Source organism: Canis lupus, chromosome 1, assembly GCF_048164855.1.
Source record: "Canis lupus baileyi chromosome 1, mCanLup2.hap1, whole genome shotgun sequence".
NCBI lineage: Eukaryota > Metazoa > Chordata > Mammalia > Carnivora > Canidae > Canis > Canis lupus.
Genome location: NC_132838.1, coordinates 82,203,078 through 82,226,715, shown reverse-complemented (window position 1 = coordinate 82,226,715; position 23,638 = coordinate 82,203,078). Strand labels below are relative to the sequence as shown.

The following is a 23,638-nucleotide window of genomic DNA, read 5'->3' as shown; positions in this document are numbered from 1 at the left end:
CTTCCCCTGCTCTGTCCCAGCACAGTGTATTCTTTACAAAGCTTAAGTAGATCATGATGATCTCATTATCTTCAGTGATTCCTCATTTCACAAAAAAACTCAAAATCTTTATAATATTCTGTAGGGCTTTACATTATCTGGCTTCCCACTGTCTTACTTCATCTTCTACTCTTACTGTGTTCCAGGCAGGCCTGCCTCCTTGTTCTTTGTACACTACAGGGGCGGGTGCTCTGCTTTTGAGTTTTTGTTCTAGCTGGTTCCTGTCTCAGAAAAACTCTTCTCTTCTTGTCTGCTGGGTAACTCCCTTATCTCCTGTGAGGTGGCTCTAGTCTCATCTTCAGTGACACACTGGCTCACCACTCTAAGACTGCAACCCCCATTACTTGGTGTATCTTAGTACTCCAGATCCACCTCACTCTGTCTTTTTCTTTTTTCAAAAGCATTTTCACCTCATACTTCATTCAAATATACTAATTTATTATTTACTCTTTATTGTCTATCAACTAAAATAAAGCTCTAGGATGGCAGAGATGTTTACTGATAGTATCCCTACCACCTAAAATAGTGTCAGAGTAAAAGTCTGTATTGATTGAATGAATTCATACTTTTAAACCTGTAGTATTCTTGCATATAATTGAGGTTATTGTAAATTATACTGAAAGTTTTGCAATTCATATAATAAACCAGATAAAATGAAAATGTTTATGAATTAGTACCATGGTTTTTGCTTTCACATGTAAGTTCTGATGTGGTTTGGGAGACAAAGCCCAAGAAGAAGGCAAGATGGAAGCCAATGAGTATAAAGCACACTGAGAAGTTAGAGAAAGAATTTAAGGAATATACTGAATCTTCACCTTCAGAAGATAAGGTTATTGAATTGGACACTAACATTCCGGTAATGTTTTTAAGTACTGATGTGACGTTTTGATTTTCATCTGTTGTAATCAGATGAATCACTAGTGAACTTTTAAGGAAAGTCTGGTTTCCTTGCAAAACAATGAATTCTATCATATATACTTTATATAAACTACTTTAAAGTCCGTTTTCTCTTAAGATGCTAATGATCTATTCCTTAGTTAACAAGAAGCCAATATGTTGTTTTATTTTGCTTTTTAAATTATTTTTTCTTTTGTCACTTTATATATTTTTTAGTATATTATATAAAAAGTGATGCAACTAAGCTATAAGTATATGAATATTTTTGTGAATCGTATTGGAAAGATCTGATCTAAAACTAGTCAGATTGTAAAATCCAGTCTAACTATTTAGCCTATTGTTTTAACTAATGTTATCTTTAAAGTTTTGGGTACATAGTCCTAATTTTAATCAATTATGAATACAGAGAAATTCAGTGCGTTTTCGGTGGTATATTTTTCAGGTTCGCTTCACACCTAGTGGTACTAATATGAAAATTCTGCAACCACATGTAATAGCTATACGAAGAAATTATCTTCCAGCATTAAAAGTAGAATATAGCACATCTGCACATCAGTCATCATTTAGAATTCAAATTTACAGAATACAGGTGAGTCTGAAAAGATACACTACATTCATAAAGAACATAGCAATAAACCAAATGTGTTTCCATGCTTTCTTTCTTTTTTTTTTTTTTTCCATGATCTTTCTTACCTAGTACTTCAGTTTCAGTGTTAAACTAAACTAGACAGCTTGTTTCCTTCTACTTACTAGTAAATCCTGTTTTTCTAGTCAGGTACTATAACATAATGATATACTGACCTGTTTTTTATTTTCTTAGATCCAAAACCAGATTCAAGGTGCTATATTTCCATTTGTATTTTATCCAATTAAACCTCCCAAGTCAGTCACCATGGATTCAGGTTTGTTTGTATTTTTAGATCACTGTAAAAATGTTTGTATCAGCTCTATGGTTTATTGTACTATAAAAATATGAAATGAAACTATTCTCAAGTCTAGTTTCTGTGGGATCATAAAAAACTAAACCTCTTGTAAAAGGAACAAGTACTCAACTAAAGTCAACAACATGTTGACTGAATTCTGAGGAAAAAAATAATTAGAAATACATATTTAAATATTTAGAAATATTACTGATTTGTAAATCCCTGATTTAAAAGCCACCTGGACCTTTGAATAAGTTGTGAAGAAAGTCAAATTCATATAGAATTTGACAAAAGATAGAAATTGTCCCGTATTCTCCAGATGAGTGTAATGACAAGTCCATTTTTCCATCCTCCTCTTCTCCTTCACATACCTTCTTTCTCACTATACCTCTGCCCCTCACTTTCTCCTTCCCTTCTCCTCCCCTTGCTTTCCACCTCCCACCTCCACACCACTGGCTCTGCGCTAAGGCAGTATTGATAATCTGCTTGGAAGCTTTTGACCTTTGTACATGCCTAAGCCCCTCCACCTGGAAGTCCAGGACAAGACCCTGGAATCTGTGTTTTCACAGTGCTTCCCTGGTGATTCTAATGCATACTTCTACTTTAAAATCACTAATTTAAAGGATTAGTTGTCCTTAAAGTGATCACAAATAATTTTTAAAAAATCCTGGGGTCTGAAATTAAGACTACAATCAATCTTACAAATAGTGATTTTAATTGATACCTGTGATTTAGTAAATTATTTAGTTCTCCATTGTTATGTGTATTAAATTGCAAGAAAATGCTTATCTTTTGCTTAAAGCATCATGGGAGTAATCTTATTTATTTATTTATTTATTTATTTAGCTCCAAAGCCCTTTACAGATGTCAGTATTGTCATGAGATCTGCTGGGCATTCCCAGATATCACGTATTAAGTAAGTGTCTTAATGTATTTCTGTGTCTTTATTTAATGTATGTGAATTAATTATACTCTTTAAAAATGTATTTCAGATGAGTCAAAGGTTTAAGTGTATAAAATATTATAAAGATCATTAGGAAAATCTATTTTATAATCTTGAAGAGTCAGAAGTCTTTGAATGAAATATACTTAGATATTAACTGTATCTTATTACTTTATTTATTGTTGTCTCATTTTTCTGTAATTAACTGCAAATTGTTTTAGAAACAAGAAAAAAATATTTTAAAATTGTCACCAGTCTAAGAAATAGAATATTGACAGAAACATCCATTGATGCATTACTCCCATTTCTTATTTTCTCCACCCTATCAACTACCAATAAGTACTATTTTCATCCCTTTCTTTTTAAAATATAGTTTTATTGTATAGATGTACCTAAACATTATGCTTCTTAGTTTTCCTTTCTTTTCCTCTAATAAATTTTTGTTGTTGTTGTTTAAGTGAACATACAGTTATAGGACTGGATTTTTTCATTCAACTTTTTACTAAAATATATTATTTTTACTGATGTAGCTACAGTTTATTATTACTAATGTATAATATTCCGCTGCATGACTGTATAGCAGAGTTTACTTGCCAGTTTTCTCTGTTAGGCATTTTCACATTTTGAGTTTGGTGCTAATTATTATGAACAGTTGTGCCATGACTTTTTTTTATTTGTTAATCTAGAAAATCCTGAATTTCAATATTCTGATAGTTATCTAATGTTTTTCTTTTTCCTCATCTGATTTTCCTAATGCACTTAGGTTTTTAATGGTTTTCTATTTTATATGATTTTTAAATGTTTTCTGTTTTATATTATAGGTACTTCAAAGTGTTGATCCAAGAAATGGATCTCAGATTAGATCTTGGGTTTGTTTATGCTTTAGCAGAACTTATGACAGAAGCTGAAGTGAGTGAAAAAAATGAGGTAAGACTTAAAATGATAGCATTGACGGGGAAGAGTTGGGGAAGGAGGAGGACGAAAACAATTATAAATTTTTAACGGTATTAAAATGGTTTTGATCTGTCTTAAAAATAAAGTTTAAAAATTTTTCTTATGCTGCTATGGTGGGTAAATTGGTAGAAATTACATTTTCAGATTATAGATGAAAGTTAAAATAGCCTTTTGAAGTTGAGTTAGCCAATAGGAAAGGTTTTAGGCCAATAGTGAGGAGAAAGTAGTCATGTTCACTTAACTATTTTTCCCTATTTTATTTTCCTGGATTACTTTTGATAATAACTTAGCAATTTGGGTATGACAATATTCAATGAGAGAAGGGATAAAAATTAAAGGTAGTATCTATTTGTGACTGATGGAAAGACTGAAATCACAGTGATTGGTAGGGTAGATCAGATAGGATCTCTTTTTCAGCTGTCCTCAAAAAAATTCTGAAGACAAGACAAATTACATGGATAAGATAAGGGCAAATAATGCCTTTTTTTTTTTTTTAAGCAATATATTGGGATGCCTGAGTAGTCAGTGGTTGAGCATCTGCCTTTGGCTCAGGTCGTGATCCCGGGGTCCTGGGATCGAGTCCCATATCAGGCTTCCTGTGGGGAGCCTGCTTTTCCCTCTGCTTATGTCTCTGCCTCTCTCTCTCTCTCTGTCTCTCATGAATAAATAAATACAATCTTTAAAACAGTTTATTGGGGTACAGTTCACAAATCATACATTTTTAATCATCCAGAGTATATAGTGCACTGGTTTTTAATGTATTCACAGAATTGTACAACCATCATTACTGTCTCATTCCAGAACATTTTCATCAACCCAAAAAAGAAACTGTGCCAGTCCCATACAATCACTAATATACTTTGTCTGTAGGATTTATTGTTGTTCTAGATATTTCATATTAATGGAATCATATGCTATTTAGTTTTTTTTTAATGGGCTTCTTAGCATCAAGTTTACAAAGTTCATTCAGGCTGTAGCATGTTATTAGTAATTCATTCATTTTTACGACCAACTAATATTCTGTTGTGCATGTATTTCATATATATATCCAGTACTCTGTGGATATGCCACATTTTGTTTATCCATTCATCAGGGATGTTTGAGTTGCTTCCACATTTTGTCTATTATCATTGCTATGAATATTTATGAAGTTAAAATCTTACAAATGTATGATTCTAATTTCAGCACTTCTTAATCAACACTTGTTATTATCTGTCCTTTGGATTCTAGCCCTCATAGTGGTTGTGAAGTAGTATATCATTGTGATTTTGATTTGTATGTACCCTGAGTAATGATGTTGAACATTTTTTTGATGTGTTGTTTGATCATTTACATACTTTCTATAGATAAATGTCTTCAGATCTTTTGCCTGTTGTTAAATAGGTTGTCTCCCCTTTTTTTTTTGAATTGTAACAATACATTCTTAATACAAGTCCCATGTATTGCAATCAGGTACATGATTTGCAAATATTCTCTCATTCTGTGTGTTGTGTTTTACTTCCAGGATGTCTTTTGAAGCACAAAATTTTAATGTTAATGAAATCCAAGTTCTGTTTATTGCTTATGTTTTTGTTGTCATCTTTGAGAGTCTTTTGCCAGATCTAAGGTTGTGAAGGTTATGAAGATTTAGCCCTATCTTTTGAGAATTTTTTTTATAATCAGGTTTTTCATCCATTTTGAGTTAATTTTTGTATATGGTGTGAGGTAAGGGTCCAACATGAGTCTTTTGCATTTGGCTAATTGTCCCAGTACTATTTGGTGAAAGACTATTCCCTCTTCATTAATGGTCTTGGTACCTTGGTCAAAAATCAGTTGATCATTAACATACAATTTTATTCCATTAATCTAGAAGTCCATCTTTTTACCAATACTGCACTGTCCTGATTATTGTTGTTTTGTGTAGTAAGTTTTGAAATTAAGTATGAATCCTCCTACTTCAGTCTTTTTTTTTTTTCCTACTTCAATCTTAAGATTGTTTTGACTATTTTGGGTCCCTTTGTAATTCTGTATGAATTTAGATTGAGCTTGAAAACTTCTTTGGTGAAGTCATCTAGGGGCTTGACTGGTATTATGTTGAATCTACATACCAGTTTTGGGGTTCTGACATCTTAACATTATTAAGTCTTGTGATCCTTAAACATTGGATGTCTTCCATTTATGTAGCTTTTTATTTTCTTTCAGCACTGTTGAATAATTTTCAGAATATAAGATTGGCTCTTCTGTTAAATTTATCATTGAATATTTTATTCTTGTTTATAGTCTGAGCAAAATGGGTTTTTAAATTTTTTTTAAGATTGATTTTTTTTTTTTAAGATTTATTCATGAGAGAGAGAGAGAGAGAGAGAGAGAGAGAGAGAGAGGTGGGGCAGAGACACATGCAGGGAGCCTGACATGGGACTCGATCCCGGGTCTCCAGGATCACGCCCTGGGCTAAAGGTGGCACTAAGCCGCTAAGCCACCTGGGCTGCCCCAAAATTGTTTTTTAAATCTCATTTTGGTTTGTTCATTGCAAATGTATAGAAATATAATTGATTTTTTAATACTGACTTGTATTCTGCAACCTTACTGAACTCATTTATTAGCTCTAATAGATGTTTTGTAAATTCTGTAGGATTTTCTGTATGTAAGGATCATGCCATCTGAGAATTACTTCTTCCTTTCTGATCTACTCTGGATGGCTTTTGTTTCTTCTTCTTGCCTAATTGCCCCACTAGAACTTCTAATACAACAGTACAGTATTGAATAAGAGTGCCAAGAGCAGATATCCTTGCCTTGTTTCTGTTCTAAAAGGGAAAGCTTTCAGCCTTTTACTTGAATTATGATATCAACAGTAGATTTTTTTTTTTGTAGATAACCTTCATCAGGTTGAGTTCTCTAATAGTCCCACTTTGTCAAGTGTTTTTTATCATGAAAATGTGTTGAATTTTGTCAAATGCTTTTTATACATCTGTTTGGATGATCATGTGGTTTTTGTTCTCTTAATTTTATTATATTGGATGTTACAACAACCCACTTGATCATGTGTATAATATTTTTAATATTTTGCTGGATTTGAGCTAGTAGTATTTTGCTGAGGATCTTTGTGTTTATATTCATGGGATAGTGGTCATTACAGGTGAACACTGTATTTTTTATTCATATATAGTCAGTTGCTCTTAAATTAGAAGAAGAAAAGATTATATACTTTTACCATTTTACATAATTGTCTTTACCATTTCATTTTTTTTTTTTTTTTCATTTGGATTCCAATTACCATGTGGGGTCACTTGCTTTCAGCCTGAGGAACTTCCATTAGTATTTCTTGTAAGGTGGGCAGCATGGGTGGCTCAGTGGTTTAGTCCCACCTTCAGCCCAGGGCCTGATCCTGAAGACCCAGGATTGAGTCCCACGTCGGGCTCCCTGCATGGAGCCTGCTTCTCCCTCTGCCTGTGTCTCTGCCCCTCTCTCTCTCTCTCTCTCTCATGAGTAAATAATCTAAACAAAGAAAAGAAAAAAAGTATTTCTTGTAAGGCACACCTGTTAGCAATAAATTCTCTTAGTTTTTGTTTATCTGGAAATGTCTTCATGTCCCTTCACTTTGAAAGGTAGCCATACTGGGATTCTTTCTTGGCACGTGGTTTTCTTTGAGTACTTTGTATATGTTATCCTACTGTATTCTTGGCTCCTTCTTTCTGCTAGAAAGTCAACTATTAATCTTTTTTTTTAAGGTTCATTTATTAGAGCATGTGTGCACAGATTGTGGAGGGGGTGGAGGGAGAAACTCAAGCAGACTCTGCACTGAGTGTAGATTCTGACCCTATAGGGGCTCTGTCTCAGGACCCTGAGATCACAACCTGAGCTGAAACCAGAGTCGAACATTTAACCAACTGTGCCACCCAGACACCCCAACTATTAATCTTATCAAGGTCTTCTTGTATGTAATAACTTGATTTTCTCTTCTTGTTTTGAAGATTTTCTCTTTGTCTTTCACTTTCAGCAATTTTGTTCGATAGGTATTGTGAGCCTCTTTCCATTTCTGTACTAGCAGTTCATTTTTTTTTTAAGATTTTATTTATTCGTGAGAGAGAGAGAGAGAGAGAGAGAGAGGCAGGCAGAGACACAGGCAGAGGGAGAAGCAGGCTCCAGTGCAGGGAGCCCGACCTGAGACTCCGTCCCGGGACTCCAGGATTACGCCCTGGGCTGAAGGTGGCGCTAAACCGCTGAGCCACCCAGGCGTCCCAACTAGGAGTTCATTTAGCTTCCCAGATATGTAGCTTACTGTTTTTCACTGAATTTAGAAAGTGTTCAGGTATTATTTCTTCACGTTTTTTTCTTCTTTTTCTCTCTTTTCTCCTTCTGATACTCCCATATTGTGTATGTTAGTATGCTTAATGATGTACCACATTTCTGAGACTTCATTTTTCTTGACTCTCTTTTCTCTGTTCTTCAGAACACTATCTTCACGTTCACTGATGAAATAGTGAATTTAATTTAGGATATAATGAAGTGTTTATATTTCTTCTATCAGCTCAAATACACTGTAAGGTCCTTCTAGTGAATCTTCCATTTCTGTTACAGTTTTTAAAGTTGTTTGTTTTTTTTTTTTACTTTTTTTTTTAATTTTTATTTATTTATTTATGATAGTCACAGAGAGAGAGAGAGGCAGAGAGATAGGCAGAGGGAGAAGCAGGCTCCATGCACCGGGAGCCCAACGTGGGATTCGATCCCGGGTCTCCAGGATCGCGCCCTGGGCCAAAGGCAGGCGCCAAACCGCTGCGCCACCCAGGGATCCCCTGTTACAGTTTTTAATTCCATAATTTCTTTTTTTTTTTTTAAGATTTTATTATTTGAAAGAGTGAGAGAGAGAAAGCACGAGCTGAGGGAGAGGCAGAGAGAGAGAGAGGGAGAAGCCGGCTCTCTGCTGAGCAGAGAACTTGATGGAAGGCTTGATCCTAGGACTTTGGAATCATGACCTGAGCCAAAGGCAGATGCTTAACGGACTGAGCCATCCAGGAGCCCTTCAATTCCATAATTTCTAACAGGTTTTTTAATAGATAATTTTTCTCCCTCCATGTTGATATATTATTCTATTTAAATAAGACATGGTCGTCATAATTTACTTTTCTAAATAAGATCTTCTTTACTTGAACATATTCACAGTGGTTACTTGGCCATGTTTTTCTTTTAATCCATTCTGATCACATCTCATATGCGATTTCTTTTGTGTACTTTTTCCCCAGTGTATGGGTCCTAAGTCTGACATTCCTATGTCTTTGCATATTTTATAATTTTTGGTTCAGACTGGACATGTTACATGACATGCTATAAAACCCAGCTAATGGTTCCTTTCTCTCACAAGCTTATTTGTTCATTTTGTGACCTGCAGTATTTATTGACTTCTATCTTACCCATACCCCTGACTTTTCCTTCATTGTTAAGCTTTTGGTGTTGCTCCTCAGAGAGGTGAGGATTTGAGATACTTCCCTTTACCCTGGAATGACTGGTTTTGGAGCTAAGAGGACGTCTTTTCTTTTCATAACCACACCCAGCTATTGGGCTTCACTAATTGCTGGCTGATTGCTTTTTTTTATTTTGTTTTTTCCCAACAACACCTTAGGCCATAAATTGCTCTGCAAACTAATCCAATCAAACTTGGGCTTTTTTCAGAGGAACTGATCTGGAGATCAGTTTTTGATATTAATTATGACCCCAGGAGAATCCCTCTAATACTATCTCTTTCCCCATTTCATTCATAAAAACTAAGAGGCCTACAGTTTAGTTTGTATCTTCATTGAATCAGTGATTTTCCTTCTGTTACCTTTCTGTTTGACATTCACTGTTTCCTAAAGCTCAGGCTTGAACTTCTTAACACTCTCTTGCAGTTGTAGGCAATTTCTTTGGGAAAAGATTAGGAGTTATTTTAAGGTTTCCTTGTCACCCAGAGAAAAATACCTGAACCAGAGATTCAGAACTGGGGGTTGAATAAGAGTGATCAGAACTCAGTTTTCTCACTGGTTTCATACCCAGTTAGAGCCTTTGTTCCACGAGTAATGGCTTGGTAGCAGGATGGAAGCACCCACCTCCCTCATAATGTAGCATTAGCAGCTGGTAACTGGAGGTAGGATGAGAAATGCTGATATCTTTGCCTCCTAGAAAGTAAGTATTCCAACTGGACACTGGGCAGAGAGGGAGCTCTGTGTTCTTGAGTGTAGTAGTCTAGAGTTTAAAGAAGGCTTGTTGAACTAGGAGGGGGAACTAAGAGAGTGATCCTTGTTCAGATACCACAGATTTGCTTTTTTTAACCAAATTTTTGTAGATTTTTGTGAAAAGATGCTTTATTTGCATATACCATTAGGTTCATTCATAGAAACCTTAAATACTTTCTTTTTATTTTTTTAAGGATTTATTTATTTTAGAGAAAAAAACATGTGCCGCCAGGGAGAGGATACTCTCCCTGCAGACCTAACCACTGAGTATAGTGCCTGATGTAGGGCTTGATCCCATGACCCCAAGGTCATGACCTGAGCTGAAACCAAGAGTCAGACCCTTAACCAGCTGAGTCACCGAGGCACCTCAAATGTTTATTTGTTTAAATAAATTTCACCATTGTCACTGGGGAACTGGTCTTAAGAGCCCTTCACGCTGTCATCCCAGAAATTAATTTCCAGATACTATACTTTTAATAAGCCCATCATCTTAATATTGTTGATGATAGAGCACAATGCGTATGTTGGAGCCATTTCTTAATACAAAGAAGTAACTTAAATTTGTGAGTGTTTGAGAATTAATGTTGGGATACCCAGGTGGCTCAGTTGGGCATCTGCCTTCAGCTCAGATCATGATCTCAGAGTCCTAGGATTGAGCCCCGCCTCACACTCCTTGCTCAGTGGGAAATCTGCTTCTCCCACTCCTCTGTCCCTCCCCCCGCCCCCATGCTTGCTTTCTCTCTCTCAAAATAAATAAAATTTTAAAAAGAGAATTAATGATGATTATCAGAAATGAAAGCCATGATCATCACTTCATGCAACATCATTTTCAGTGCCTTCCCGTTTTTTATTATATTATGGGTCTTTGTAGATGTCAGTGAAGTATTTACTAAAAAGCTACAAATAGACTATGATGATATTTAAAGAAACAAATATTCCTAAGTGTTGATGGATTGGATTATAGTAGCCTTATTGGGATAACTTGGTAATCCCAAGAAGAAAAGCTTAGTGTTTTTTAATGAATTAGATGGAAACAAGGAAGATAGGCTTATCAGTTTGTGACTGAGGGACAAAGCTTTACCAGTAGGTGTTAGGTTTCCTTGTCATGCAATATATTTTTAATCATGAACTGTGTGGAATAATGGATGTCACAGGGGAGTGTTATGCAGTGTCAGAGCTATTGACTTAAATGCCTCATCCAGATAGATCCCTTAAGTTTGTAATACTTTTTGTTTCTTTATAGGTTGAACTTTTTCATAAAGATATAGAAGCTTTCCAAGAAGAATATAAAACAGCTTCATTAGTAGATTCATCACAAGTTAGTCTCTATGAATATTTCCATATATCTCCTATCAAGGTAGGGGGAAATATAAGTCATTTTTATTATCCTTGATCTCTCAGTGGTAGCAAATTAACTTGATCTGTTTGGGGAGATGAGCATTTAAATTCTATTCGCTAATAGTATATAAATTCTGTAAAAAAGTAAAATAAAAGGAATAATTGTTTGAAATTTTTACTTATAACAATTTTTCACTACATGAAAATAACACTGGAGCCACCTACAAATGTGTTTGTAGGTTTATATCTTGATCTAACATGTTACCTTAGTGCTGTTAACTATTTAATGACAATTTTAAAAAATTTTATGTATGGCATAGGTGTTTATTGAGGTATAATTGATATATACATTAGTTTCTGATGTATGAGGTAATAATTTGATATTTGTATACATTGTGAAATGATCACCACAGTAAGTCAGATTATAATCACATCCATCACCATACAGTGTTAAAAAAATTTTTTTTTCTTTTGAGAACTTCTAAGATTTATTTACTCTCTTAGCAACTTTAAAATAATGCACTAGAATATTATTAACTATAGTCTGTCGGTTTTAATTCATAAACTTGATTTAAGAACCGAAGACTGAATGGAATTAAATATGTTAACAGTTTCTGAATTACATAATACTTGTAGAAAATTATTATATATATATGATGTATATGCATATGATACAAAAGTGTGAAAGTTTAACTGGTTTCAACACGCTAACTTAATTCTAATAGTTGAAACACTAGTTATTTTCATCAACTTCACCTTCTAGATTATTAATATTATTTTAAAATGTATAAAAATTATTTTCATAGCTTTACCAAAATAATTGGATTGAACCTAAATACCACATGAGTTTATGTTGCTGCATTTAACATTTATTTTTTTTTTTAATTTTTATTTATTTATGATAGTCACAGAGAGAGAAAGAGAGGCAGAGACACAGGCAGAGAGAAGCAGGCTCCATGCACCGGGAGCCCAACGTGGGAATCGATCCTGGGTCTCCAGGATCGCGCCCTAGGCCAAAGGCAGGCGCCAAACCGCTGCGCCATCCAGGGATCCCATGCATTTAACATTTAAAAAGAGCTGTATTCAATTTTAAATTCCTTTAATTTTTCACTTAATAATTTCAACATAGAGGTAACTCTGAAATCTTACTTAGGGTAGTAAATTTAAAATAAGATTAAGTTTTAAAAGTTAAAATTCTCATTTTGAAGATAGTGCTATAAATCTTTATCTCTTTTGTCTCCTTAGTTGCATTTAAGTGTTTCACTGAGTTCGGGCAGAGAAGAAGCCAAAGATTCAGAAAAACATGAAGGACTGGTGGCTATTCATTCTTTAAATCTTTTGCTGAAGAGTATCGGTGCCACTCTTACAGACGCCCAAGATGTAGTTTTTAAGTATGTTTAATACTCACATTTATAAAAGTCCATTTTACATTTACCTGAAAACTTTCCAAGTTGAAAAAGTATGTAAAGGACATTGGAGGTCATAGACAAATACGGGTTTTACTGTTAAATGGAATATAATTTAAGTAACATTTAACCTGCAAAGCCTTCACCTTTAATGAACAGAATAATTATTAAACAGCTTCCTTAAGAAAGAGGGACAGAGGCCTACAAGTTTGTGCATTATCTAAGGCCTTTCTGGCCTAGAGAGGGATTCCTAGGAAGCTGTATACACCAAAGGTATGCCGCTTAAACCATGTGGCTTCAAGGCTTCTAGGATCAAGATTCTTTAAAGCATATGTGACTAGAACAAAATGAATGTAAATGCCATGATAAGGGAGATGAAAGGATTCACTAAAATGTTACAACCAAGAATAGTATATATATATATATTTTAATGTGAATCATAATGGAAGCTATTAGAGTATCTGACCAGAGACTGAAAAGTCTTAGTGGAGACTTCAGGTGAGAATGACCTTTTTAGGTAGCACTGAGAAATGTTATTAAGAACAGTAGTAAGGAGCAATGAGTCCAGTAGGATGTAACTCTAAGTCTAGATGAAGTTAGATAACTGTGAAATTAAAGAACATAAATTTGAAGACCTTGGGAATAGGATGAGATTTCTCATCCAGCTGCTGTCCTATCGGCTGACAGAGCTTCCCAAGCATTGGATCTGTATTTGCTATGAATAGGTTAGCAGTAAACCCACCTTGGTTCCTCAGCTGTCAGCTAGTCAGACAGGACCTGCAGCAGCTGAAGCCTGGCCATTCTTGAGCAGCCTGTTCCATTCTCAGGGTGTCAGACGTCTTCTGTGTGGGCCGTGACGGGATAGTTGAAAAATACAGTCCATGTCCATCAGTGGGATCCAGAAGGTCTCTGAATCCCCTAAAAGTGTGCAAATATGTATATATTGGTGGCTTTTCTGAAGATAAGATCTATAGCTTTCATGAGATTCTTAGAGGGTTCTTTGACCAGCATGTGCAGAGGTATATGTGAAAGAGCAAGTTTTCTGATTGGCATGGGAAATGTACGGAAAGGAAAGCTTTAGAGAAAAATTCTAAAAAAATATGAAACCATTTGTTAATATTAAAAACATTCTTTTCCCCTTTCTCCCTCTTCCTCTCCTACACACACCCACACACATACTTATATGTGTTTTTCAGGCTTGCATTTTTTGAACTCAACTATCAGTTCCATACAGCTTCTGAACTACAGTCTGAAGTAATAAGACACTATTCAAAACAGGTTTGTCTGAGATTATTTTATAAAGGAACAGATTGATATAGTGAAACTCTATCTGTATATGTATTGACAAGGAAGTAAATAGCCATTTCAAAATCTTAAACCTTTTTTTTTCCTCTCAGAATTGAGAAAGAAATTGAGCCCTGCCAACTTTTCAATTTTTTGCCCTTTTATTTTTTAGCCGCTGACACAAGTCTTTTGTGGATCAATGTGGGCTTGGATAAACATCTTTAAGTAAAATATTAACTAATTCAACAAACTTACTTTAGAAAAATAGTATCGAGGGAAACTATTAGTAACTGGTGAACAGGCTTTTTTTTTTAAAAAAAAAATATTTTATTTATTTATTCATAGAGATGCAGAGAGAGAGAGAGAGAGAGAGAGAGAGAAGTAGCAGACACAGGCAGAGGGAGAAGCAGGCTCCATGCAGAGAACCTGACGTGGGACTCGATCCATGGTCTCCAGGATCACGCCCTGGGCTGCAGGTGGCGCTAAACTGCTGCGCCACCGGGGCTGCCCTGAACAGGCTATTTTTAATGTGATTGTGTTGTCAAATCAGCTAGATATGTTATTTTAATGGATTTTTTTCCACCTTCAGAAAGACTCCAGTATCTTATGATATAACTTATAGAGCCTCTGAGACTACAGTTGTATAGTGGTCATATCACGATGCCTGACTCAGGATGTCTGGGTTTGGATTCTAGTTTTGCTCTTTATCTACTGTGTGACCCTGGGCATCATTTTGACCTATATGTTTCTCCACTCTATAAAATGATGGTGGTAATAGCAACTGTCACATATAGTTATAAAAATGAAAACATCTTGAATATTCTGAAGCTTTATGTAAACATGTTATAGAAACATGTTATTAGAAATATCTAGTACTCTATCACCAAATCAGTTTTTAAAAACAAAACTAGTGATGAATAGAGTGATATGGTGTAGGAATTGAAATTAATGATAATAAGGATATTAGCCTAAAAAAAACATGGATGTGTGTACTGAATATTAAAAAAATTTTCTGATTGATGATTAATGTTCATATTTCATTTTTAGGCCATTAAGCAAATGTATGTACTCATTCTTGGACTTGAAGTTTTGGGAAATCCCTTTGGCTTGATTAGAGAATTTTCTGAAGGTGTGGAAGCATTTTTTTATGAACCTTACCAGGTAATAAAATAATAACTCTTGCACTGTGTAATATATCACTAATACTTTTGAATAAATAATGCATTCCATTTGTTTACTTGAAGCATAGGCATAAATAGCTTTTGGGAGATACAACAAAAAGATATAATTTTTGTAGCAAACGATGGTAAGAGGTTTTGAGAAATTTGGAGGGAAATTTTACCTTTTTGTTCAAAATTTAAACTTAACACTTTACTAAGATGTACTGAATTTTAAGTATTCTGTTGGAATATTAAAGGTGGATAAACTTCACTCTATAATAGAAGTAAGGTCACCATAGATAGGCAGTCTTGTTTTTTGCACAGTTGTATGGGACAGTAAAAATAACTGCAGGCAGACACTGTGCAAAGCAATCTTAATCAGTGGCAAAAATTATGATTGTTTTGTGTCCCTTAAAATTTTCTTTTAAAACATTTAAAACTCTTCTACCTTGACTTTTAAATGTAGAGGGTAATGAAAAAGTAAAACTGTTATTTATATTGTACAGTATAATTTAAAACATAAAAAAATAATAAGAATTAAAGTGCTGTTACATCTTTTGCAAGAATTATCGAGAGTAGTTTGTGCTTAATGTTCTCATCCTATAGCTTACAGTACAGAGCAAACATCTTTTGTACACTTTGGCAAATAGTCCTGTTCCTAAGTTTGGATCAACTTATTCTTTGTACTTTCAATGTCATGAAATATCTCTGAGAATTTTGTTAATGGGCATTTTTTTTGCTAGGTTCACTTCCTCTGGGGTATTTTTATTTTTTGTCATTATTTTTGTCTTCATTTATATCAATTAGTTCACCTTTAAAAGATAATGTAGCCTTTGTTATTATTATTTGACCCTTTAGGGAGCCATCCAGGGTCCTGAAGAGTTTGTGGAGGGGATGGCGCTAGGACTGAAGGCGCTGGTTGGTGGAGCTGTCGGTAAGAAAGAAAATGCATACCAGGTATGATTATGCTAGCAAGTAATGATGCCTTTGCTTTTACTAAAAATCATTATTGTTTCTGCTAGGTGGATTAGCTGGTGCTGCCTCCAAAATCACTAATGCTATGGCTAAAGGGGTGGCAGCTATGACTATGGATGAAGACTACCAACAGAAGAGAAGAGAAGCAATGAATAAGCAACCAGCTGGTCTTAGAGAAGGCATCACTCGTGGAGGAAAAGGCTTAGTTTCTGTAAGAAATTTCCTAGGGTTGTGAATGCATCAGAGAATATCTTTTTTTTTTTTTTTAAGGATTTTATTTATTTATTTGAGAGAGAGTACAAGCAGGAGGGAGGGGCAAAGGGAGAGAGATAAGCAAACTCCAGACTGAGCAGGGAACCCGATGTGGGGCTTGATCCCAGGACTTGCACCAAAGGCATACAGTTAACCAACTAAGCCATGCAGATGCCCCTTGGAATATCTTTTAAAGCCACATTCTGTGAATAAGAAAATAGACATTTAACTTGCACTCCTTCAAGTATTATTTAGCTATTGGAGGAGCAGTGGGTTGTGTCCAATATAAAACATGTCAGTAGCCTTCTGAAGCATTCTGTTTTACTAAAATACTTAGGCAATATATGTCTAAATGTATTTGTTTCAGTGCTTTCTAGAGTCTTACACTATCTAGAAAGCAGAATTCCTCTAATTTTTTATAAGCCAGACTTGGTTCTTCAAAGCATTATGTTGAAAGTCTTACAAATTTTCACTTGTGCTTTTCCTGTAGGGTTTTGTAAGTGGCATAACAGGAATTGTTACAAAACCAATCAAAGGCAAGTATGTTCCTTTGGGTGGTGCATATTACCAGGTCTTTCACAAATTGATTCTACTTTTATTCTTGATCTACTTACCTAACCTTGGTCTTCTTTTCTTTCTAGGAGCTCAAAAAGAAGGAGCAGCTGGTTTCTTTAAAGGTGTTGGGAAAGGTTTAGTTGGAGCAGTGGCAAGGCCAACTGGAGGCATCATAGACATGGCCAGCAGTACATTTCAGGGAATAAAAAGGTACATTCTCTTTGGTGGAGGATAATGAGTAAAGTGCTTAAACTGAAAGAAATAAAATAAATCAGCTCTTTGGCTCAAAGCCCTTAGTAATGAACCTTATAATATGGCAAGTTGCATATGATTTTCCTAATTACTTTTTAAGTTGTTGCCTTTGTATCATTTCAACTATATAGAGTTCTCCTTTATTAGTCATTCATTCCCAGCAACCTTGACAGGAAAAGTTTGGCAAATTAAGCAAGCTTTAACTTATTTACTATAAGTATATTATAATAATGTAATGCTATACACACACATGCACGCGCGCATGAGTTACAGAATTAGCAAATATAATCTGTCTCCTTTTTAAGAAATAATGGCATTTATATTCCTGATTCAAATTCAGCTTTTGTTCCCCTTCCCTTAATGATCTTACTTTGTTATGAAACTATTACATTTCCTCTATTTTTCTTCATTTGTGCAAATTATTTTATTTTATTTTATATTATTTCTTAAAGATTTTATTTATTCATGAGAAACAGAGATAGAGAGAGACAGAGACACAGGCAGAGGGAGAAGTAGGCTCCATGCAGGGAACCCGTTGTGGGGCTCGATCCCGGTCTCGAGGATCATGCCCTGGGCCGAAGGCAGCACTAAACCGCTGAGCCACCCAGGCTGCCCAGTGCAAATAATTTTAAAGCATGCTCTCTTTTCCTCCAAGGTAAATTTAGCTTAGGATTGAAATTTGATAGTTGCATTATTATTATTATCTGTGCTCTAGAGACTTGTACCACATACAATAATTGATTAAATTCATGCTAATGAGACCTTAGAAAAGTTAGGTGGGTAGATATTTCCCTAATCTATTTCTTGTTTCCTGCTTTATAGAGATAGTAATGTCATCATATGAGCTGCTTCCCTTAAGTCAATATTTCATACTGCTTACTATTACTAGTTTCATAATTTAGAATTAAGATGGAGGAAAAAAAGGTTCCATCTCTTCTACATGTAACTTTAGAGTCACAAATAGAATGTGTTGAATTGTAGTAATCAGAGAAGCACAAAACTCAATGAAAGGTAAGTAATTCAAGGTATGGAGAGAGAGCTATACTAGTATATGCCCAGAGTTGATAAAATAACCTTCTGTTTTTCTGAAACTTTATAATCTGTACTGAGCTGCATTACTTTAAGGATTAAGGGCAAAGTAAAACATTTTTATAAAAATAAGACTAACAACTATTAAAGATGTACTTGTGTGAAGAAGGATATTAAAACCAGAAAGGAGAAGTCGATTATGAGAATTAAATATAAGAATATAAATGGTTGAATAAATCTAATTGAACTGTGTAAAAACAATATTGAATCAAAATACTAACTTGCAATTTGAGAAGTGAATAATTGGTATTAAGCATTTTCATATATTATTTATGAAGATGATACACTTTTTATTCTAGATAGATATGTATCAATTAGACACTTTTTTAACCAAGGAACTAGAAACAGATATGATTAGCAAAGCTCCTATCCACATATAGCTTACATTCTCCTGGGAGAGCAATAAATGAAAATAGGTAAAATGATAAATATGTGATGTGCTAAATGGTAAAAGATGCTATGAAGAAAAATCAAACGGAGTGAAAGAGAGAACATCCAAAGTGGTGGGGAGGAAAGTCATGATCTTTGTATATAAGGTGTTGAGGGAAGCTTCACTGGTAAGATTAAATTTGAGAAGAGATCAGAAGGAAGTAAGGGAGTAAGACATGTGAAAAGAATACTCCAGGCAGTAGGAATAGCATGTAAAAGTCCTGATACAGGAGTATGCTAGGCCTGTTTGAGGAATAGCAAGACCAGGATCCCCAGAATAGAGTGAGTTGGAGAAGAGAGTTGGAAGAGTTGATATTGCAGAATGAGCAGGGAATCAGATCATATGGGCTGGTAAGCCAATGATAAAGACTTTAGCTTTATCTTGAGACAAGAAACATTGGAAGGTTTTGGACAAGAGGAATGATGTGAGCTGGCTGCTGTGTATATTGAGAACAAGTCATAGGAGGACCAGAAAAGACACAGGGGAACACAAAAGATACTGTTGGAATAATCAAGATGGGAGGTGGTGGTGAGGAGACCTGTGTAGGCTAGACAATGGTAAGATGGGGTCACATTCTACATGTATTTTGAATCTAGTGATAACAGGATAACTTAATTAATTGGATATCAGATATTAAAGAAAATCATCATGGGTAATTCTAAAGTTTTTTCTGAAATGATGGAAATGTCATATTGTCATTCCATTTAGGGAAAGAGTGGATTAGAAGTTTTGTTCTGAGTATATTAATTCTCTCGGATGTCCAAATGGGGACATTAAGTAGTTGCTGAGTCCAGGAGTCTGAAGTTCTAGAAGGTGCAGCTGGAATTAAAAATTTGAAATGTGTGAGTCTATAACAGAGTGTTCAAAGTTAAAGTGAGATTAAATGAGATTACCTAGGGAATAAGAAGAGAAAAGAGAAAAAAAAAATAGATCCAAGGACTTGAATCTAACACTGGGAAGTTGGGGAACTATAAGGAGGACCCAGCAGTGGAGACTGCAAGGAAATGACCATTAAAGTAAGGGGGACAATCCAGAACGTGGTGTTCCCAAAGCTGAGAAACAGACAGTCCCAGCTAATATTATTGTTGAAGAGGAAAGGGAAATCCCTACTTCCCCATTCATCTTATGTGAGGGTATTCTGAGTTGAAAAACAGATGTGGAACTTAAAATGGGGGTACTGTACCCACTCCTTAGCTTTGCGTAGAATACTCTTCTGTCATGTGTGTCACTTCTTTATTTATCACCTATCTTCCCAGTGAAGTCTTTCATGATGACCCTAAAATTTGATTGTATCCCCTACCCTGCCCCAGATACTTCATATCTCCCTTCCTTTCTTGATTTTCCTTTCTCTTTAGCTCTTTTCACTACTTCATACACATATATTTTACCTTGTTTATCTGTCCTGCTAGAATTAGTTCTGTGAATGCAGTATCTCTAGTCTGTTTCCACAGCACTTAGAATGTTGCTTGACCTGTGGTAGGTTGGATTTTTTTTTTTTTTTTTTAACTGAGATCATTGGAGACTCACCTGCAGTTGGAGGAAATAATGTGGAAAGATCCCTTGTACAGTGTGTTGTGCCCCTCTGGGTGTTGTCACAAATTACCATGAACTTGGTGGCCTGCACCCTTAACATTTCATCCTCTTAGAGTTCTAGAGGCCAGAAGTCAGAAGGCAAGGTGGCAACAAGACTTTATAATCCCTCAGAGGGGTAGAATTTGCCCTTTGCTTCCTCCTGCTTCTAGTGGCTTGTGGCACATAGAACTCCAAGCTCTGCCCTCCTCTCCATATCACCTGCTCTGTAGGCCTCATCTCCCTCTGCATCTCTCCTACGGACACTTGTGGTAACTTTTAGGGCCCACTCAGATAACACGGGATTATCACCTCATTTCAGAATCCTTTGGTTAATCACATCCTCATAGACTTTACCATATAAAATGACATTCAGAAGTTCAGGGATCTAGCCTGATTTCTTCGGGAACCACCATTGAGATTGTCACATACTAGATCTTAGACTAGTAACATTTTGCATAACCTAGTATAATATCACAACCAGGATATTGACATTGATGCAATCCATCGAATTTATTCAGATGTCCTCACTTTAACTTGCACTCATTGGTGTTTGTATGCTCTCATCCTGTACAATTTTGTCACCTGTGTATGTCCACATATCCACCAGTCTGGATACTAAACAGTTCTAGCACCACATAGATACTTAGAGTTGTCCTTTCACAACTCATCTACCTCCCTCCCACAGACCCCAGAAATCTTAAATGCTACTTTATATACCTTAATATAGTCTATTTAAAATTGAGATAAAACTCATATACTTAAGAAATCGCCTTTTAAAGTGCATTTTGGTTGTTTTTAGCATTCACAGGATTCTACAACTGTCAGCATTTTTCTAATTCCAAAACATTTTCACCCCAGAGAAACCTTGTGTTTGTCAACAGTTACTCACCATGTCTCTTCCTCTCAGCCGGAAGCAACTACTATTCTACTTTCTGTCTGTAGATTTACCTATTCTGAACATTTCAAATAAATGTAATCATACGATGTTTGGCCTCTCCTAGCATTATGCTGCTTTCAAGTTTTATCCATGTTGTAGCATAAATGAGACCTTCATTCCTTTTTATGGCTAAATATTCCTTTGTATGAATAGATGACCTTTGGTTATGTGTTCACTAGCTGATGGGTATTCAGGTTGTTTTAACTTTTTGTTAGGAACAATGATGCTAAAAACAATGTTTAAGTTTTTATGTGAACATATGCTTTCAGTTCTTGTCAGTTTTTCTTTCGAAGTGGAATTGGTCATTTCGGTAACCTCCATGTTTAACTTTCTGAAGAATTGCCAAACTGTTTTCCGCAGCAGCTGCATTAATTTATATCCCCACCAACAATGTAGAAGTTTCCAATTTCTCCACATCCTCTCTAATACTAGTTATTTTCCATTTTGATCTTTTAAAATAGTCTATTGAATGAAGTAAAATCATGTTGTGGTTTTGATTTGCATTTCTTAATGATACAGAGCATTCATTTCATTTTGCTTATTGGCCGTTTCTGTATCTTTCCTGGCTAAATGTCTACCAGATCCTTTTGTGTTTTTTAATTGGGCTGATTTTGTTTTTATTGTTGAATTTTAAGAGTTCTTTATATTGTGTGTGTGTGTGTGTGTGTGTGTATACACACACACACACACACACACACACACTGGAAACTAGATCCCATTTTCTCCTATTTGTGTATTGTCTTAGCTTTTTCTGCTAGTGCTTTTTGATGAAGTCTGATTTATCTTCTTTGTGCTTATGCTCTTGCTGTCATACCTAAGAAAGCATCACTTAGCCTGAGGTCATGAAAATTTACATCTAAAACTGAGTTATAGTTTTAGCTCTTTTAAATGTTCAGGTCTTTGATTCATTTTAATTTTTAAATTTTGTATGTAATGACAGGTTGGAGAGGTTGGATCCATACTTACTCTTTTGCATGTGCAAATCCAGCTGTCCCAGCACCCATTTGCTGAAAGGACTACATTTTCCCTACTGAGTGATCTTTCCCTACTTGAGTGGTGATGTGGGACTCAATCCCGGGACTCCAGGATCATGCCCTGGGCTGAAGGCAGGCGCTAAACTGCTGAGCCACCCAGGGATCCCCCTCATATAAATTTTAGAATCAGTTAATTTCTGCCAAAAAGGACAGCTGGAATTTTGAATAGTGATTGTACTGAGTCAAGATCAGTTTGAGGATTAGTGCCATCCTGACCATATTTAGTCTCCCAATCAATAAAAATGGCTGTCCATTAATTTAGGGCTTTCATTTTTTTCAGCGATGTTTTATAGTTTTTCAGTATTCGTGTCTTAAATGTATTCATAAGTATTATTTTTAGTGCTATTATAAATGTAATTGTTTTAATTTCATTTTTGTACTATGTATTGCCAGTACATAAAAACACTAGTTTTTGTATATTGAACTTTTATTCTGCAGCCTTACCAAGCTTGTTAGCTCTAATAGTTGGATTCCTTAAGTTTATGTATATATAAAATCATGCCATTTAAAAATAAAAGTAATTTTAGTTCTTCCTTTCCAATTTGAATGCCATTTGCTACTGCTTGTTTAGTTACCTTGGCTAGAACTCTAGTACAATGTTGGATACAAGTACCAAGAGCAATCGTACCTATCTAGCTCCTTTCAGTCTTTCACCACTAATTATGATATGAGCCATGGCTTTTTTGGTAGGTATTTTTTATCAGGTTGAAGTTCCTTTCTATTTTGCATTTGAGTGCCTATATCATGAAAGGATTTTGGGTTTTGTCAAATGCCTTATGTGTATTAATTAAATTGACATTGTTTTATTAATATAGTATCATACTGATTTTCATATGTTGAACCATTTGCATACCTGGAATAAATCCCACTTGGTCATGGTATACAATCTTTTTTAGTCCTGCTAAGATTTAGCTTGCTGAAAATTTTTTTAAATTATTTATTTATTTATTCATGAAAGACACAGAGAGAGGCAGAGACATAGGCAGAGGGAGAAGTAGGCTCCCCACAGGAGCCTGATGTGGGACTCAATCCCGAAATCCTGGGAGCACACCCTGAGCCAAAGGCAGACGCTCAACCACTGAGCCACTCAGGCGTCCCTAGCTTGCTGAAATTTTGTTGAGTTTTTTTTACATATGTATTCACAAGGGACATTGGGCTGTAGTTTTTTTGGTGATATCTTTGCCTGGTTTTGTATTAGGGTAATACTTTCCTCATAGAATGATTAGGAAGTGCTCCCTTCTCTTCATTTTTTGGAAAGAGTTTGTAAAGGAATTACATTAATTTCTCTTTAAACATTCGATAAAATTCACCCAGTGAAGCCATTTGGATTTGACTTTTATTTCTGGTCAGTTTTTTGATTACTAATTCAGTCTCTTGATGCAAGTCTGAATCCAGTTGTCTGCTTCTTCGGTA

At 35.3% G+C, this 23,638-nt stretch overlaps 1 protein-coding gene across 6 annotated transcripts in view; it reads left to right on the top strand.

Moving 5' to 3' along the window:
- The window catches only part of VPS13A (vacuolar protein sorting 13 homolog A), a 235,170-nt gene that overhangs the window by 185,255 nt on the left and 26,277 nt on the right, over window positions 1-23,638 (top strand). For all 6 annotated transcript variants that reach the window (XM_072837699.1, XM_072837698.1, XM_072837702.1 and 3 more), the window contains 13 exons: window positions 742-895; window positions 1,379-1,525; window positions 1,757-1,838; window positions 2,706-2,775; window positions 3,624-3,729; window positions 11,185-11,298; window positions 12,525-12,670; window positions 13,882-13,963; window positions 15,017-15,130; window positions 15,988-16,063; window positions 16,152-16,315; window positions 16,847-16,892; window positions 16,998-17,121. In XM_072837699.1, coding sequence (XP_072693800.1) covers window positions 742-895; window positions 1,379-1,525; window positions 1,757-1,838; window positions 2,706-2,775; window positions 3,624-3,729; window positions 11,185-11,298; window positions 12,525-12,670; window positions 13,882-13,963; window positions 15,017-15,130; window positions 15,988-16,063; window positions 16,152-16,315; window positions 16,847-16,892; window positions 16,998-17,121 — 1,425 coding nt within the window. The remainder of the gene's footprint in view (window positions 1-741; window positions 896-1,378; window positions 1,526-1,756; window positions 1,839-2,705; window positions 2,776-3,623; window positions 3,730-11,184; window positions 11,299-12,524; window positions 12,671-13,881; window positions 13,964-15,016; window positions 15,131-15,987; window positions 16,064-16,151; window positions 16,316-16,846; window positions 16,893-16,997; window positions 17,122-23,638) is intronic.